General features: G+C 36.3%; 1 protein-coding gene across 3 annotated transcripts in view; it reads right to left on the bottom strand.

Annotated features, from left to right (window-relative positions):
• Positions 1-9,839, bottom strand: part of TNK1 (tyrosine kinase, non-receptor) — a 35,822-nt gene extending 25,983 nt beyond the window's left edge. Inside the window, exons 1-6 of one of the 3 annotated variants that reach the window (XM_051211255.1) lie at positions 9,665-9,825; positions 7,127-7,467; positions 7,007-7,094; positions 4,839-5,049; positions 3,573-3,860; positions 909-1,058 (exon numbers count right to left, since the gene is read on the bottom strand). In XM_051211255.1, the coding sequence (XP_051073249.1) occupies positions 909-1,058; positions 3,573-3,860; positions 4,839-5,049; positions 7,007-7,094; positions 7,127-7,157 (768 nt within the window). In that variant the 5' untranslated portion in view covers positions 7,158-7,467; positions 9,665-9,825. Of the gene's footprint in view, positions 1-908; positions 1,059-3,572; positions 3,861-4,838; positions 5,050-7,006; positions 7,468-9,664 lie in introns of all 3 variants that reach the window. The other 2 variants (XM_051211254.1, XM_051211257.1) reach the window with 2 other exon arrangements.
• Positions 9,840-16,296: the final 6,457 nt, after the last annotated feature.

The following is a 16,296-nucleotide window of genomic DNA, read 5'->3' as shown; positions in this document are numbered from 1 at the left end:
AACTGGACTGTTTCCGTTGCAAACACTAATCCATTGTCTCCCATTCGATTAAACATGCGTTTTCTTACAAATTCCATTGTGCTCTCGCTCTTCCTTTCTTGATCTTCACCTCATCTTCTGCAGCCAGATATCACGTTTTAACTCGCGACATATACTACTTATATCAATATAAGTAGCACACACCACACCATTTGGTAGCTCTCTTAACCTGAAAATATCAGTTCAATTTGCGTCTTGATTCTGTTTTGCGAGTAACAGTCATTTGGCTTATAAGTATGACTTCATATCATCTATTAATGGAGGTTCTTTTCTTTCATTTTTTAACAGTTGAGAATTCATTAATTAAAGCATAAGATCCTATTCGATGAACGAAGCCAATCAAAAGCCAATACACTTTTAAGGAATAAAAAAAACTTTTTCATTCTTCCATTCCTTCCCTCCATTCCATCTCTTTGTTTATTGTATGATAACTCCTTTACATATATATTCTATATCTTGGAGTAGAAGGCATGTAAAATTAATCTAACTCGAATGTCATTGATAATATTATTAGATCTCTTATCTTCTAGGTTTATTTTCATTTAAATACTTCTCCTAACGACATCAAATTGTAATGAACTCTTATGTAAAGACTGTGTTCAGTTTGATAGCCTTTTTATATCAAAATACAGATCTCTTTTATAATGAGTAACAAATAACTTTACATTCCGACCAGTTTTGTATCCACGTTAAGTAAGCCTAACCACTGTGTTATAAGATAAGTTCACAATCAGAAAATAAATAATTTGCCGATCCCAAATTTGTATATTTGGCTTAGAGTTACATCTCTGTGCAAGGTTCGAAACTTAATGGATTCGGGAAAACAAAAGAGAAAATTTTCTAAAATATAATACCGTAGAATAAATTACCATCATAATTGGATTAGATAGTACAATTCCATAAAGACGGATTAAACTAGGATGTGAAAGACATTGCATCGCACGAATTTCATACAAGAATCCTGTGAATAAATCGCTTTTCATTGCTTCTGGTTTTAATAATTTCACAGCCACAGGAATCTGTAGGAACAAAGGTTTTTATTAAAAACAATTAAGCTGAAGACACAATCATTAGCTTTTTAAGAAAAGTTGAAGAAAAAATCACCTTACCTATCGAAAATATTGATAATCTGGATAGCTACATGACACAAAAATATACTTGGAACCCTTCTAGGGTTGCTGCTTGTCTCGAGCCCGGGCAAAGGTGAAGGATTGGACATGGGGTTAGAAAATAAACCTCGTAAATAAAATCTGACTAAAACAACTTTAGCCCGAAAGAAACATTTAAATTCTGGTCTGGGAGTTAAAGGATCTTCATATATAAGAGTTATCATGTCCCTTATAGTGCAAGCCGAGATTCTTTGGAAGCTAGGAGGACGATACCTCATCTTGATGGATGATCTTAACGCCAAGGTCGGGATGGACAACAGCAAGTATGAACGTATCATGGAGAGACCTAGACTGTGGTAAAGAAACGACCATGGTGAGGGAATGGTAAACCTACGTGCTTTCGACATTGTCATAGGGAGATCTGTTCTTCCCCAAAAACCCTTTCGCCAGGCCATATGCGCTTCACACTATGGAGAACCAAATTGGTCACATCTTCATAGCGTAAAAACAGAGATGAGCTGATACATATTCAGACCATCATCTGGTGATGGTAAGACTAAAACTAAAGCTAGAGAAGCACTGAACAACTGGATAGGCAGCACCGTGAAAGTTTAATACAACCTTTATTCGACTTGCTGACAAGCTCACTGAGTTCAGTACATATCTCAGAAACAAGTTCAAAGCCTTGCAAGATCTACTACAAGAAGACGAAATTATAGAAGGCAAATTGAAAGAGATTAAAGAAATAACTTCAACATGCCACGAAGTACTGAGCCCCCAAGAGGCACCAACACAAAAAATGGATCTCTGTAAACAGGCTAGATAATATTCAAGAAATGAAACACCAGAAGACAGTAGTTAATAACAGCTGAACAAAGGTACAGAAAGCCAAGACACAGGTAGAATATACAGAAGTAAACAAACGAGTGAAGAATAACATCGGAGGTGACAAGTGGAAATATGTAAAAGACTCGGAAAATACGGAAAAGCTAAAAGAAAAGTAAATGTGAGAGAACAGTATGACACAACCAGGAAGCTTTCAGAGAGACAGGGCATAACATATCGACCACTCGGGAAGAAGGAAGGTAAACCAATCACTGTGGTCTCAAGGTAGTAATAACAGGCGGGTAGAGTACTTTGAAGAGCTCTTCAATAGACCACCACTACTGAACACATCGGACATTTATGGAGCACACACAGAGCTTCCTATAGACGATACAACACCAACAACAGAGATTACCAAGGCCCATCAAATAAACTAACAATGGCAAACCATCATGACTAGACACCATACCAGTCAAATAGAGAAAACTGAATAGATGTCCGACGTCCTCTGAAGGAATAGCTGAGAGGTAAAACAAATACCAACAGATTGGAAAGAAGTGTATCTCTTCAAAATACCGAGTAAATGAGATCATAGTAAGTATGAGGACTACAAATGTATGACACAACTGGTTGTTGACTGGATTATGAAGATATCCATATGTCAAGAGAAGCATAGATGGATGATTTGGACTTTTCAGATGACAGCTGCTCTATCCCATACACAGTAACAAAAGCATATGAAAGCTACCAGTGTAGCAGCGGCCTCTTCAGAAAGAGGCGTTAACATTCACCGAGGAAAACGCAAGATCCTGAAGTACAACAGTGAACACCGAATAAACCAAACTTGATGGAGAAACTCTGGAAGAGGTGAAAGCTTTTATGTATATGGGGAGTATTGTTGTCAGATATAGATGATTTGAGTCAGATGTAAAGGGATGAGTTGGCAAAGCAGGGATACCATTCCCAAAATTTAAGAGAACTACCAGCCAAGACAAAAGTCAGAATTTTCAACACCAACATTCAAACCGTTTTATTGTATCAAGCAAAAACTTAGAGAACTACCAAAGCCATTAAGAATGTAGGGGTATTTATAAACAGTTGTCTCTCCAAGATACTCCAGATCCATTGACCAGAGACCATAAACAATAACCTACCCTGATAGAGCAAAAATCAGCTATCAACTGAGGGCGAAATAAGAAAGACACTAAGGGTGAATAGGACACTTTACGGGCCCCAATGGACCGCATCACAAGGCAAGACCGAATTTGGAATCCTCAAGACAAAAGGAAAAATGGTAGACCAAAGAACACATGACGTCGAGAACTGAACATAGACGTCAAGACCATGAAAAACACCTGGCAACAAATGGAGAGCCCAGGGAAAGTTGCGTGGAAGTCCTGATTGGCAGCACACGTCCCAGAAAAGACAACACACTTAAACGAATGAATGAGTGGGTGAAACACTCGGATTATTTGAACTTCTATACTGGGATTACGTATTTTAGGGTTTGAACTGGATAATCATGAATTCCCATTGTATGTACTGACACGTCACCATGAGGTTACAAACTATTGCAAAACTAAATGGTGAAAAACTTACAGTTTCGCCCGTCGGCACAGTCCAGTCACCACGCCGTACTATGCCAAACGAACCAACTCCAATTCTTGAATGGAGTTTGATATCCTTCTCAGGAATAAGACATGTGAATGCAGCGGAGTTAGTAACAACATTCTGACGACTATTTTGAGAAAAACTGGTGGAACGGCCAGATACTTGATGCTGGCTCCAATAAGAAGGTTGTATCGGGAACTCTTCTTTACACTGATGTTCCAGTCTATGAGCTGGTGATACTGGAGCACTAGTATGGGACTGTTTTCCTCCAAACAGCTAGAACAAAAACGAAACCATATGGTATTTAGAGAACCCAGCTTACATGGTTACCTCTATTCATTCAATAGTAGAATTTGATGTCTACAAATTCAAAGTATGTATTGGAAAATAGGTGTTTAGAAGATATCGGAGGGACCGTTGAATATAAGTTTTACTCTGGCTATCATTCGTCAGCAAATCGTAACCAGAATGTAGGGAGGAATTACTCCACCTTAAAAAATTTAACCAGCATCACTCAGTGACTCAAAAGTTGCAACCGACTTCCTGAACGACCGCAGTGATTGGATTTTCAATCGGTGCATTAGGGACAACCTAGGAATTTTCCAACCATTCAGTGAGCAGCATATTCTGACCTGTAATTTTATTGACCAAAGGTCAATTTCAAAACGTTTATCACCTAATTAAACATACGTACAACTTCTTACAGGCTCTAACTTAGAGTCTTACAGATTACTTTCTCCTCTTATTGTGTTCAGTATTGAACATTTCATCACATTTCACAAACACAATTTACAACAACGAAGACTCCATTCAACGAATCTAAGATCAATCCTGAAAAATAATATCACAGTTGTTTAGATATTTTTGAAGTACTATTTACTGTATCTGAAGATTTTTAAAGTGAATAAACAGTAAAAACAAGTTACAATCCATATTCTGTGTTTTTAAACCTTTCGTGAAATAAAAACTAAACTTTAAGAACTTAAATTAGATACTTAGTATTCGTTGTAAAACTAATGGAGCTCTCATAGTCGTCAGTTCATTTCTGATTTATTGACAAGTTAGTGGGCTACCTTTCTATTTACCTTAAATAACCTAAAGTAGAACATAATTTTTCAACAACAGTGAAAATCAGACTATTTGACAGAAAATTAAACACAAGTGGCATCACACGTTTATGGCAAGCTATCTAGTGGAAATCATAACAAGCAATACAACCTAAAATTCAAAGAGTTCTGATGAACAGCTACTCACTTTACGTAGCAGTTTCGATCGGTGAAAATCAGCAGCAGAATGTGGTTTCGGATCTGGCCATGAATAGGAATAGTCTGTATATCCATCCGATAGCAAATTCTTTACTGAAAACCCATCCTCTATTAGCTGATTAACAAGTCGATTGATTTCGTTTTCTGTCATTCCAAGACAAGCTAAGTCAGTAGGTTTAACCCGGTCAAAATCGTCAGGGCTAAGGGGTTTGAAAGGAAAAGCCTGTAATAGTCAACAGTAAGTCTCTACAATATACTAAAATTAGGCTTCATATACCACTTTCTAAATTAAACAATTGCACAACTTTTTACCAGGAAACATAAACAAACTTATATCACCAAACTCCTAACGATCACTTCTGGGTTATTTACATAGACATATCGTTTGTTCTCTTTTATAAAAACAAACTTATATCACCAAACTCCTAACGATCACTTCTGGGTTATTTACATAGACATATCGTTTGTTCTCTTTTATAAAAAGCATAGCGAAGAAAATCTCAAAAGGAATTAACTACATAGAAAGAGAATAATGACTTAGTCAGCTTACAGAAGATAGATAACTATACAAAATATATGACGGGAATCCTTGTCATTTTTAATTTTACAGGATGCTTAGGTGTAAACCTAATCTACGCTAAACTAAATTTGAACAAGATATGTGAATTGCACATTTTTACTTTACATGGCTTTGTATTTGCCAACGATATATATTAAAGGAAGTGCGAATTTTCAGTTTGCGATCTTTTGCTAGTATTCATAACACAGATACACAAGCATGATGAACAAATTGGTAAATAACTGTACAAGTTACAATACTCCACTTAAGAAGTGTTAGCAACAAGATAAGAGAAATAGTGATTTTAAAAATAAAAATCATAACAAAGTAACCTAGAAAAAATGAATAAATATGAAATAGCAGAGAGTTTATGTGAAGTGGTGTCCGTTTATTAAAGAAACTAGCTTCCAACCTGTATGTTACAAGCTTGAACCCCAGTTTAGCTACTTTGATTTGGGTAGTTAAGTTGTACCACTAGCCATCACAAACAATCTGGTTCAACCCCTAATACATAAACTTGTATTTTGTAAATGAGTTGCAAGTGAACAATTAGTAGTGAACTGTGCTGAAACTTTTAGAAGCATTACGTATGTCTTAAGTCGTACTGTGCCTTAAGGAAGACGGTCGAGATATATGATACACTTCAACTGCCCTATTTGGGGGAGGGATGCAACCAAAAAAAGAACTTTCATTTACACAAAGCCCCAGCTTAATACCAAAACTAATAATACACCGACATTATAATAATCCAGGGGTATTTTGCATTTAGCTACTGCAGTCATAATGTTGGATGCTGATCATCATATTATTATGTAATTGTCATCTTAATAGTCATCATAATGTTTTGGTGGTGGAGCTTTGAATTAGTTGCTTGGACAGTAAGCTTTTAACAACTATTTCTACATTTCAAAAGCCGTCAGAGGGGTACAGCTGAGACAGCTTAAGAGGGGTAGAAATCTGAATGAACTCAACCAGACGAATAAACTGTTTTGTTTGTTCGCAGACTCGAACTCTACATAAGCGTACTTTACTACGATTGTGAAAAATGATTTTTTACAAGTCTTTTCGACTTTGGATTTAGTATATATAGCTTACCGAGCCCAATAAGAATAATCCTATTTTCATTAATTAGATCAAGTTGGTAGAACTTAAAGGTCTAGAAGTTATTTGTGTTGGGCTAATGTTTCTCCAGAAATCTATTCAACATTCTTGAAGGTGCTTTCCGGTGGTATCGAATAATTAACCCCAGCAACAGTTATGATTTCTATAGTGAGAGCTATGGTTTGCACATTAAAACAGAGGACCCTTGGTGGAGTGCTTCACAACTTCGGACTACATACCTGCTGTGAAATTCAGATAAGGCTGTCTGAACGATGGAGTGGAACGAAACAATACGAATCATCAAACAAAATGACAAGTGAAGTTTAAACGGTAATTCAGTAATAAGTAATGAAATCTAAACTATGACTGAAAAAGATGGTAGTTACTACGAACTCTAAATCATTTACATAACTGAAAATGTGTTCGAAAGGAAATTCAACAATGTGATGATGTCAAATTAAAAATGATATTTACAAAACTGATGTAGTGGGACTCACTCATTTATTTTTAATTTCTTCTTAATGGCATTGAGGAAGTTCCGAAGGTGAGCACGTTCAAGAAATACAGACAACTTCTCACATCGATCTTAAGAAGTTATAGGAGAAAAAAGTGCATACCTGCCCAGGGATAGTAAACCCTCTCAGTCATTACCAAGAAGCTGGTAAAATGAGTTGTTTGAACGTGATTTAAAACACTGTTCGTTGATGTTTGGAAAAATTCAAACACAGGATAGAAAAATGAAAAACAGATACAGATGAAAATCGAAGTGTGTTTCTAGCACTGGTTTTTAATTTATTTTCACCAACAGAACTTTACGTTGGGAATAACTATTGATATTACTTCTCAGAGCAACAAGTTAATAATGCGAATAACTTTGTAAGATGTTAAAAACTAAACTGATGTTGAGTCCAATATTGGCTAACGAAATCTCTCTAATCATTTTCGAAAATCTGCTTTTCTGAAACAAATGAAAGCCAGTAGTCAAATATTACCAATTTGGCGTAAGTTTAGGAGCATTAATATGTCACATAAACAACTATCAGTCCAAGTGGTGTATCAACAAGCACTCAATTATTAGTAGTTCGACTGGAAACTAGTTTGAAAACATTATTAAAATTCAGGACCTTGTTATAATTTCTCATATTATGACTCAGGTATTGCTATTGCTTAGTATTCTTGGACACTAATTCACTCGAAATGTCTCCAGATCAGAACACGGTTGATCAGGAACGAAATTATATTCCCAATAACAAGGGTAGATAGTTGTAAGAAGCACAATAACAAAAACGTTAGTATATTTATGGTTTTTACATGAGTTTCTAGAGTCCAATCTAATTAAATATATAATCTGCTAACAGACCGCATAAAAAATTATTCGGTTGGTGGTATATCTTCGGAGGTGGGTTTTAACGAAAAGCTAAACCGACTAATTATGCATCGTCATTTGTATTATTGATCCGGAGAACCGATCGATAGCAAAGTATGTTAAGAATAAGGTATTTCCACGGCATATGTTTAAACTTCTTCGGCATGTTCAGTACACATACTGAATTCATCTAAACTACAATTACTACTAATGAAACATTGGTTTAGAAGTTTTTAATGAAATCGTATACTATATTAAAATTTAGGTTAATGGGTCATCATCAACATGGAACCTGGCACATATATGTATCAACTCAAGTCAGCACATCACAGCACGGCAAAATAGAATTACCGAATTCAATACCAAAGTCATAGGATCAGTGGTAGTAAAAGAAGACTAAGAAACTAGGATGTGACTCAACAATGAATTAATTCACAAGTTAAAATGCATAAGATAATTTTGAAACATGATTTAAGGGATATAAATGGAAATAACTACACCACTATAACGGATTCTGAATTATGTCACCCGTCTCCAACCATTAGTCAAGAGAACCATACGGACCCTAATCAGATAGTCTAAATCTAGGTGAACGACTTGCTTCAAAAGCCAATAAATTTATGGGCATATAGCTCGTTTGGTTTTGCCCCTCAGTTTTCTTCCAAAATATTTTTACTCCAGCAAACATTATGTGTCAGACTAAATGATAGGGGCATAAAACATATCCACATCGTTTAATGAGGTTTATTGATATTACCAGCCGGTTTCCCGTGTCTGTCTAGTATCATACGTGTAACCTCTACGATGCGTGAATAATCCTTCACATAAATACTCGACTAAAACCCTGTAGCCTACCTATGTCTTTTAAATTTATGGGCTATTTCACAGACAGGACAATACAAACTCGACCGGTGTGTAGCATACTTTGGTGGTAAGTAATGCACGTTGGTTTTAAGTCAACCGGACTACTGAATCCGTACTGGGATATTGTTAGCCAGGAACCCATCGAGGCTGACTGAACTCCCACAATAAGTGACGTGGTTCATGAGGCAAATTGCTTCACTTAGCATGTCTAGATGATGGCGTCGATATGTTCTGAAGGAGTATTTAGTATTTAAATGAATGCTAAAGATTGGTGCGTCGGAAAACCAGAGATGTTATTCGAGTCTTTAGCAAACAGTACTATAACACTTATACCCTCCTAGTTGAAAATTAAGTCTGATAGGAAATAAATCCCCGAAAGGAAGGCATTATCTTCAAAGAATCTCAACGAAACAGAAAAAATGAGAATAATGTGTAGTCTGATTAACACTATTATATGTTCCCAAATTTTATGACACAGTCACAAGCGCTGACTCAATCAACCGAGTTCGGATAAGGAGGTTTTCCAAAGTTCATGAATCCCTTCGACACACTTTCAATAAGAGTTACTTTTTTATTTCACTTGTGCCGCAGCTAGTGAGGAGTTGTAGTGAGAATGTCGAAAATCCCCATATAGAAAGTCTTTGTATGAGCTAAGTAAGTGTGATCCAAAGAAGACGTTAGTTGCGGTGTTTCTGGTTACACTTGTCTGAGAAAATTGCTAAAAAGCCTGTCCTGAAATACACAATCTGATTCAACACCTACAACGCTACACTTACTCTCACCGGGTTGCTCAAACTCCAACTGATTTATCTTAGGTGTCGGCTATGAAGTTTTTATTTAGGCTTAAAGGCATGGTTGTTTGGATATGCATATTTCACAGGCAACATACAGTCCATAAAGAAAAAATATGTACTCTTCGGCATACCTTTTGAGGTGTTTATATATTAGGAGCTGGTTTTGACACTATGGCAATATTTTTCAGTGAGGGCAAAAAAATGATCTACCAAAGAAGTAACCAGGACTGTGCATATATGATTGCTATCAACAGTTCCAACCTTAGTAACAAACCACTTCAAGAATACCGCCTGACGCAATTCAAAAGCAAACCACAAACTTTGTGAACTGAATATATTTTTAGAAGTTTCGCCTCAGTTACGAGAACATAATATGAATAATTCGCTTATGTAGGAATCTGAGAGGACAAAGCATTCTAAACAGCAAAATAAATCTTGGAGAGCAACTAGTGCATCTTCCATAGTAAGGGTAATTTATGTTCTACTGACATCATTCAACCATTCCAAACCTCATCATAATGTAAGTCTTTCTGTAAAAAATCCATACTAGTGCTAGGCTAGTGAGGAGACATATAATGCCACTAATTAAAAAGATTTGTAAGCATTCGATATGAATGCTAATCATGTTAGTTCTACACTAATAGGTGAAGAGGATCTGTCAAACATCGGAACGGAATCACATTTCGAATTACCGTGATATGTATCTGTAGAACGTAGGATCACAATAGCTATTATTGAACCTACTTATTTAACTGGGTTATTATTATCAGTCTAGTATAAAGACTGTGCATGATGTGACTGTTTTATATATATAACTTTATGCTGAATTCATTGTAATATCCAAATTTTTAGATTTGGATCATTTGAAACACGAATATTTGGTAGATTAACAACCATCAAATAAATAACCAAGAAACCTAAATTTAAAGAATAAAAAAGTTCAATGTTATTTATATATTGTATATCAAATTACAATGATTGTCATGACTAATTTTGAGGGGAAAGTTTGCAAACTAATCTTTCAAAGAGAGTGTAAAAGACAAACAGAAAGTAATATTATTATTATTATTCGGGCGAATTTATCCGCAACGCAACCATGTAAACTTAATGTATCGCCAAGTGTAATAACGGTCATCTGTGCGTTCAAGTAACCACAGATTTTGTCGTTTCATAAGGTTCTTAATTAAATAACCAGATTATGTTGTTAATTTTGCTCTGTTTTTGATTTTTATTCGCCACGTCTGACTGCGTTACACCGTACGTTCATTGCACGCTGGGATGATATCCCAGGTCATAGTTTAATCACATAGTTTATTGTTTCCAGATAGACCGTCAGTGCATGATGTTACTGGAGAAAGGTTTGTTGTACTGTATACTATCCTTTTATGAACAACTGACTGATGTCTTCAGCCTGAAAGCAATATATATATATCCTTTGTCTTCTGTTAGGTAAGTTCGACTGGCCTATATTTCGTGTTTTGGTTTTATCGGCTTAATTATATCCATTTAACTACTTTGAGCAACATGTCTGTGCAAATGAAACAATAATTATGACACTTGCTTAGTTTAGTATTCTTGGTTGTCGTATAGTTCAGTCTAGTCGGAAGAATTACGGTACACTTAAGTATGGTGCTTGAAGCCTGTAACGAAACAGATCAGTTTAGCAAATAGAGCTGCCTGTTCCTAGTGAGTATACTGATTGAAATCAGTCTGAATAAAAATAGGGAAAAAATGCCTTTGGTACTGTTGCTGTCATACATTATAAGATAGCTTTAAGTATGTTTGGTGTTTATTTCTAGTCTGTACATCTATCACTGACCATATTTCAAGACCACTGTCATTAAACAATTTCCCCAGCAATAACATCGGTAGCAGGATAGCTAAGCGTCTGAGCTTGTATTCGCCCGCAGAAGAGGAGTATACAGTCTTAGAAGATGAGTGTTCTGTGTCTCAATTAAATGTAGCTGGCCGTGGATAAATGTTAAGAATCTTTTTGACAACTGGGACTCTTAGTTTGTCAGACACTAACTCTGCTTGTATGTCTTCCTGTTAAACTAGACTCAGATGCATGGGAATACTTAAATGGGAGCAGAATAATAAAAGCATTGCGATACGGTACTAAACCCATGTGATGCTTTGCACAAGTAATAATAGCTGACCTGATCTAATATTTATGAACTTAAGGTAAATCACAACTGCATAAATTCTTTGCTAAAAAACTTGTAATTTGGTTATTTATCTATTCCACATTTCTGACTAAATTCATTACCATTTTCTCGTTTAGAATGCAACAGGACTGAGTCTTCACGGATCCTAAGAACTGTTTCGCCCTTAGAACTATGGCCCTATGAAACTGTTTACGGGAGACCCAACTAACAGCAGATTATAAAAAGGATGCTGGACGTCCATTTTAGTCTCACAACAACTTCCAGTACTTTTGAGTTACTTCTTTTACCCTTTCGTTTGGAAAAAACAACAAAGACTGAAGCTTAACATTACCAATGCAACTTTTAAACGGGAACTTCGTTTAAATCTTTGTTTGATATTCGATTCTTAATGAAAGTTCCTGAATAAATTTTTAAATCTAATGCTACTTTGTTTTATTTACTTAATCGTTGCAAGAAACTTGCGATACACGAGCCTCGCAGCACCTAGTTCATATGTAGTAAATTTAAGTGATTTAGTACATATCTTCGTCATTTTCTCGGGAAACCTACAGACTCGGGTCCTCTCATAACTTATTCTAACCACCATGAGTTGTCACGGCAGCTGATGGACACGCGTTATACATCCTAACCGTACCTGCGACTAATCTCAAACTCTCCACTCAAATGCCATATGATAGGCAAGCAATGCCCCTACCCACACTAATGGAACACTAGTAACTCAAAGCCACTCTGTATGGTACCTTACATCGGTCTACGCACTCGCTTGGCTCTTTAGTGAGAATATTACTACAGTCCTGCTAAAAATCCCACGAACCCCCTATCTCCATGAAAACAAATAAGTCTGTATTTGCTGCATATAGCAATTTTATTTTTCAGAACTAAGATATAACGGTTAGAATTAGAGTGAAATGGCAGTATACAGCAGATGCACGTGGTACATGTCTTCATCGATTAACTGAAATAGAGAATACGGATATTAGCTTAACAGGCTTATTTAGAAAGACTAGTGTCTACTTTGAACTTACTGCGTGAGAAAGTTATACTGGAACTACGAGTAGTGTAGGAATCTAGTCTCCCAGGGCGTACGAAGCACTCAAACTGGAAGACAGCTGTCCAAAAATAATTCGTATATGAAGGTGAGAATTCGCAGGTACTTTTCATCGTAAGGGTGAACATATTAGGTAACGGTTGACATCATACCGTAAAAAACACAAATTTACGAGTGGTGAAATACGATCTATAAAAAAGTGAGCTTAATAATAGTTAATTACGTTTTTGCTCCCTGATCATGACCTTTCGACTTCCTTTTATGGCCAAAACAGCAAACATACACTACACACTGATAGCAGATTTCCGGCTTTTCAATGTTAAGCTTGCTTTAACACACTACGTAATGAGTACAACCCCTCCATTACTGCTATATGACATATTTTTCATAACAAACCCTCTGCAATAGATTGATAGCATCTGTGAATTCATCTATGGTTATCGGAAGTCTGAGTTCTTTCGAAAGCAATACTGATGTCCCCTACTGCTGGGCACTCTGTATTAGTTTGACTCGTTGGTGTGATAATGTTGTCCATAGTACTGAAGAAAATTGAAAACCGGAGATTGTTTCCTTTCATTTCGCCGATAACATCATACAGGACAGTTAGGAACGAACATGCGGACAGTTAGTCACAGGCGGTAGCAACAATTATTTTAGCTAAGAAACGAGCTTCGGCTTTGGATATCTAGAAAACAAGTCAAAACAAAACCGATAAGACTAGCCAGCTTGGCTGAAGAAATATATTGACTTCAGTAGTAGCAGCCAAAACTCAGAAAATAAAGCGAAATGAGGAAAAATTTGCTCCAACATTCAGAGTATTACATTAACTTCTGCATTTTAGCACACTGAAACATTAAATTCTGTAGCTACACAAAAGAACTAGCTGAAAAAGCACAGAACGAAGAAAGCCGGATATAATAATTCCCGCCTCATTCTGACTGGTTGTTAAGCTGAAGGCCAGATTTACGAAATTGAGTTGCGTTTAATAGCAGCCCTTTATTGAACATAATATTTTTGCTGAAATATAGAAGTTTCAAAACATGGTATTTCAAAATGTTTCTTGCACAAACGAAGAAATGTATGGAAAAGTCGATAACTGCATACATAAATACATTGGTTAAACAGATAAACTACCTGAGTTTATATGGAAAGTTTTGTTTTAAAAGATCTAAAGCTGTACACTTTTTTAAATCAGAATCATGTTTCGGGATATCCATTATTGACCAGCGGCCAGTGATATGTCACTGAGCCCTAGCCAAATCATCCGGCAGTTGGATCACTAAATGTCGAACAGATCATCGCTCCCTGCCAAGGTCAAGTACAACCAACGCGCATTAGTTAATCGTATGCCATGGACTGGCTCATGCGGCAGTGCTCTTACTTTCGCTGGTATCTACCTTAACTAATATATTTTTGTATTACCGTCCTCTGTGTTGTTCAGTCTTCAAGGCATCTATGGTACCTTGATGCGTCGATGGGGTAGTTTATGTAAAGCGCTGACCACGATGTGTGACTTCGACGTTAGCTAGTTTGTCACACTATTCAGTTCTAACTCGATTAGACGTCCAGTCATTTCGACACAGATCATCTACGTTGGTGATCTACAACATGAAGAGGTAGAAATCGGCATACACACAGTGAAATCGTCGGCATATTCATTAAAAGTGTTTTCTGTGGAAGATGGAAAATCATGAGAAAAGAAACAGGAAAGTAGAAAGGAAAAAAACAGCTTCTTGTGGCACACCTTCATGAGTCACAAACACTCAACCAGTTATAGCTCCTGATGTGTCTCGTGCCTAAAAGTTCTTTAAGTAGTTTCCCTATCTTTGGAGAGTGTTTGGAATATATGATTTTCTGAGTAAACACTGAGTTTAGACGTCTAAACTCGAGGTTTTTATCAGACCACTTGACTTTCGAACTTTGATGCAATTTTTCTCCGTGCACATTCTTCCTTTTATTCCATCGTAATCGTTTTAATTGTTGTGTAAGCTGACCCAAACTTACAAAAGTGGTTTCAGTGGGACAACAAATATCAAGGCAGAATTTGAGATGATAAATTATAACGTGAATGGTGTTTTCCAATGAACCATCTGTAAAGAATTCATAGTTAGTCGTACGAAACATTTTCCAGGTTTTGGGTATTTTCTTCTGTGTAATTCCTGTACTTGACTTTCTTTGTCTGGTGTGTGTGTGCTTTTTCCAAGCATGCCATATACCTTAGGTAGAACACGAGTTATTCAATGATCAGAACAAGACAATGAAGAACTAGCGAATCACATGTATTCTCATATCATTGATGAGCACTGGTGGGCATCCAAATGAGTGGATGGTGATCTGATGGGTAAAGTAAGTGACAGTCACATGAATTGATATAGCCATATACAACTGAAAGTAAACCACTGAAGTTAGTAACAGCAAATTTAGAGAACTCATCAGCGAAAACAGATAGTGCAAATAATCTCCAGCCAGGAGTCACATAGACCCAATCTCCCGATTTTGAAGAAAATTTGACCCATTATGTGTTTTTTTTTCCCAAAATTTCACCGTAATCTTATTATAGCTTTTGCAAACTCATTTTAACGCAATACTTCTCAACAAATTTCTACAGATATCACGGAAAAGCCAGGCGAGAATAAATACCTACAGTTTTTGCTGCGATATTTCACTATTTTTAGTCAATTACGCAGTGAGCGCAGTGCCAAAGAAACTTAACGTTAATCAAACTATCGCTGTAATTAAAAGACTGATTTGTGACACATTGGAATGTTTATTACGGTTTACAAAATTACAAATCACTGAATAATGCATCTTTTATTCATTGCCTTGTAGTGTAAGCACATTACGGAGATGATGAACTATCATTACCAATTTTCTACAAATATAAAAAATATTCCTTAGTTTGTAAGCAAATACCATGATATGTAAAACATCGATGACATACCAACGGTATAACAATGTTGTTAATTATGCGAACAAAAAACTTACACTTACGTTTTTTAAAACTTGCGAGCCAGCTGAAAATAAGATGGACGAGAATTAATTTCTTTACTGACAGGAAAAAATTGTTTCACTTTAAATATTTATCACAAAGTTATATTGAAACTGCAATATGTATTCAATCAAACATGTAAAGTGCTTTTAGCTCACCCTTTCTTTGGATCGCCATACACGCTCATTTACTTTATCTCTTGTGTCATGCAAGAAGGTCTGGTTTGCAACACCCAAGGCGTGTACTACTTTTTCAGGACAGGTTGTAACAGCTTAGGTTGGTTGGTTAAGAGTTGACCTCATACAACCAAGCGTATGCCAAAACAGTATTGTTCAAGTATTCATTCACTTCCTTGTTTTGTATAAGCGTTATATTCCCTATTATCTTATATTGAATGTTGAGAGCCTTTGTTTGTCTGAACAGATAATCCCACGCTCCACTGTGACTGCGCTAAGATCGAAATAAAGACCTATTCACTACTTGTCTGGTTTCTTCTATCAATAGCACGAGGGTTACCTATAAGACACGAAATTGGTGAGCCCTTTTGAACACAAATTT

This window comes from Schistosoma haematobium, chromosome 1 (genome assembly GCF_000699445.3).
Source record: "Schistosoma haematobium chromosome 1, whole genome shotgun sequence".
NCBI lineage: Eukaryota > Metazoa > Platyhelminthes > Trematoda > Strigeidida > Schistosomatidae > Schistosoma > Schistosoma haematobium.
This window is presented reverse-complemented; position numbering and strand designations above follow the sequence as displayed.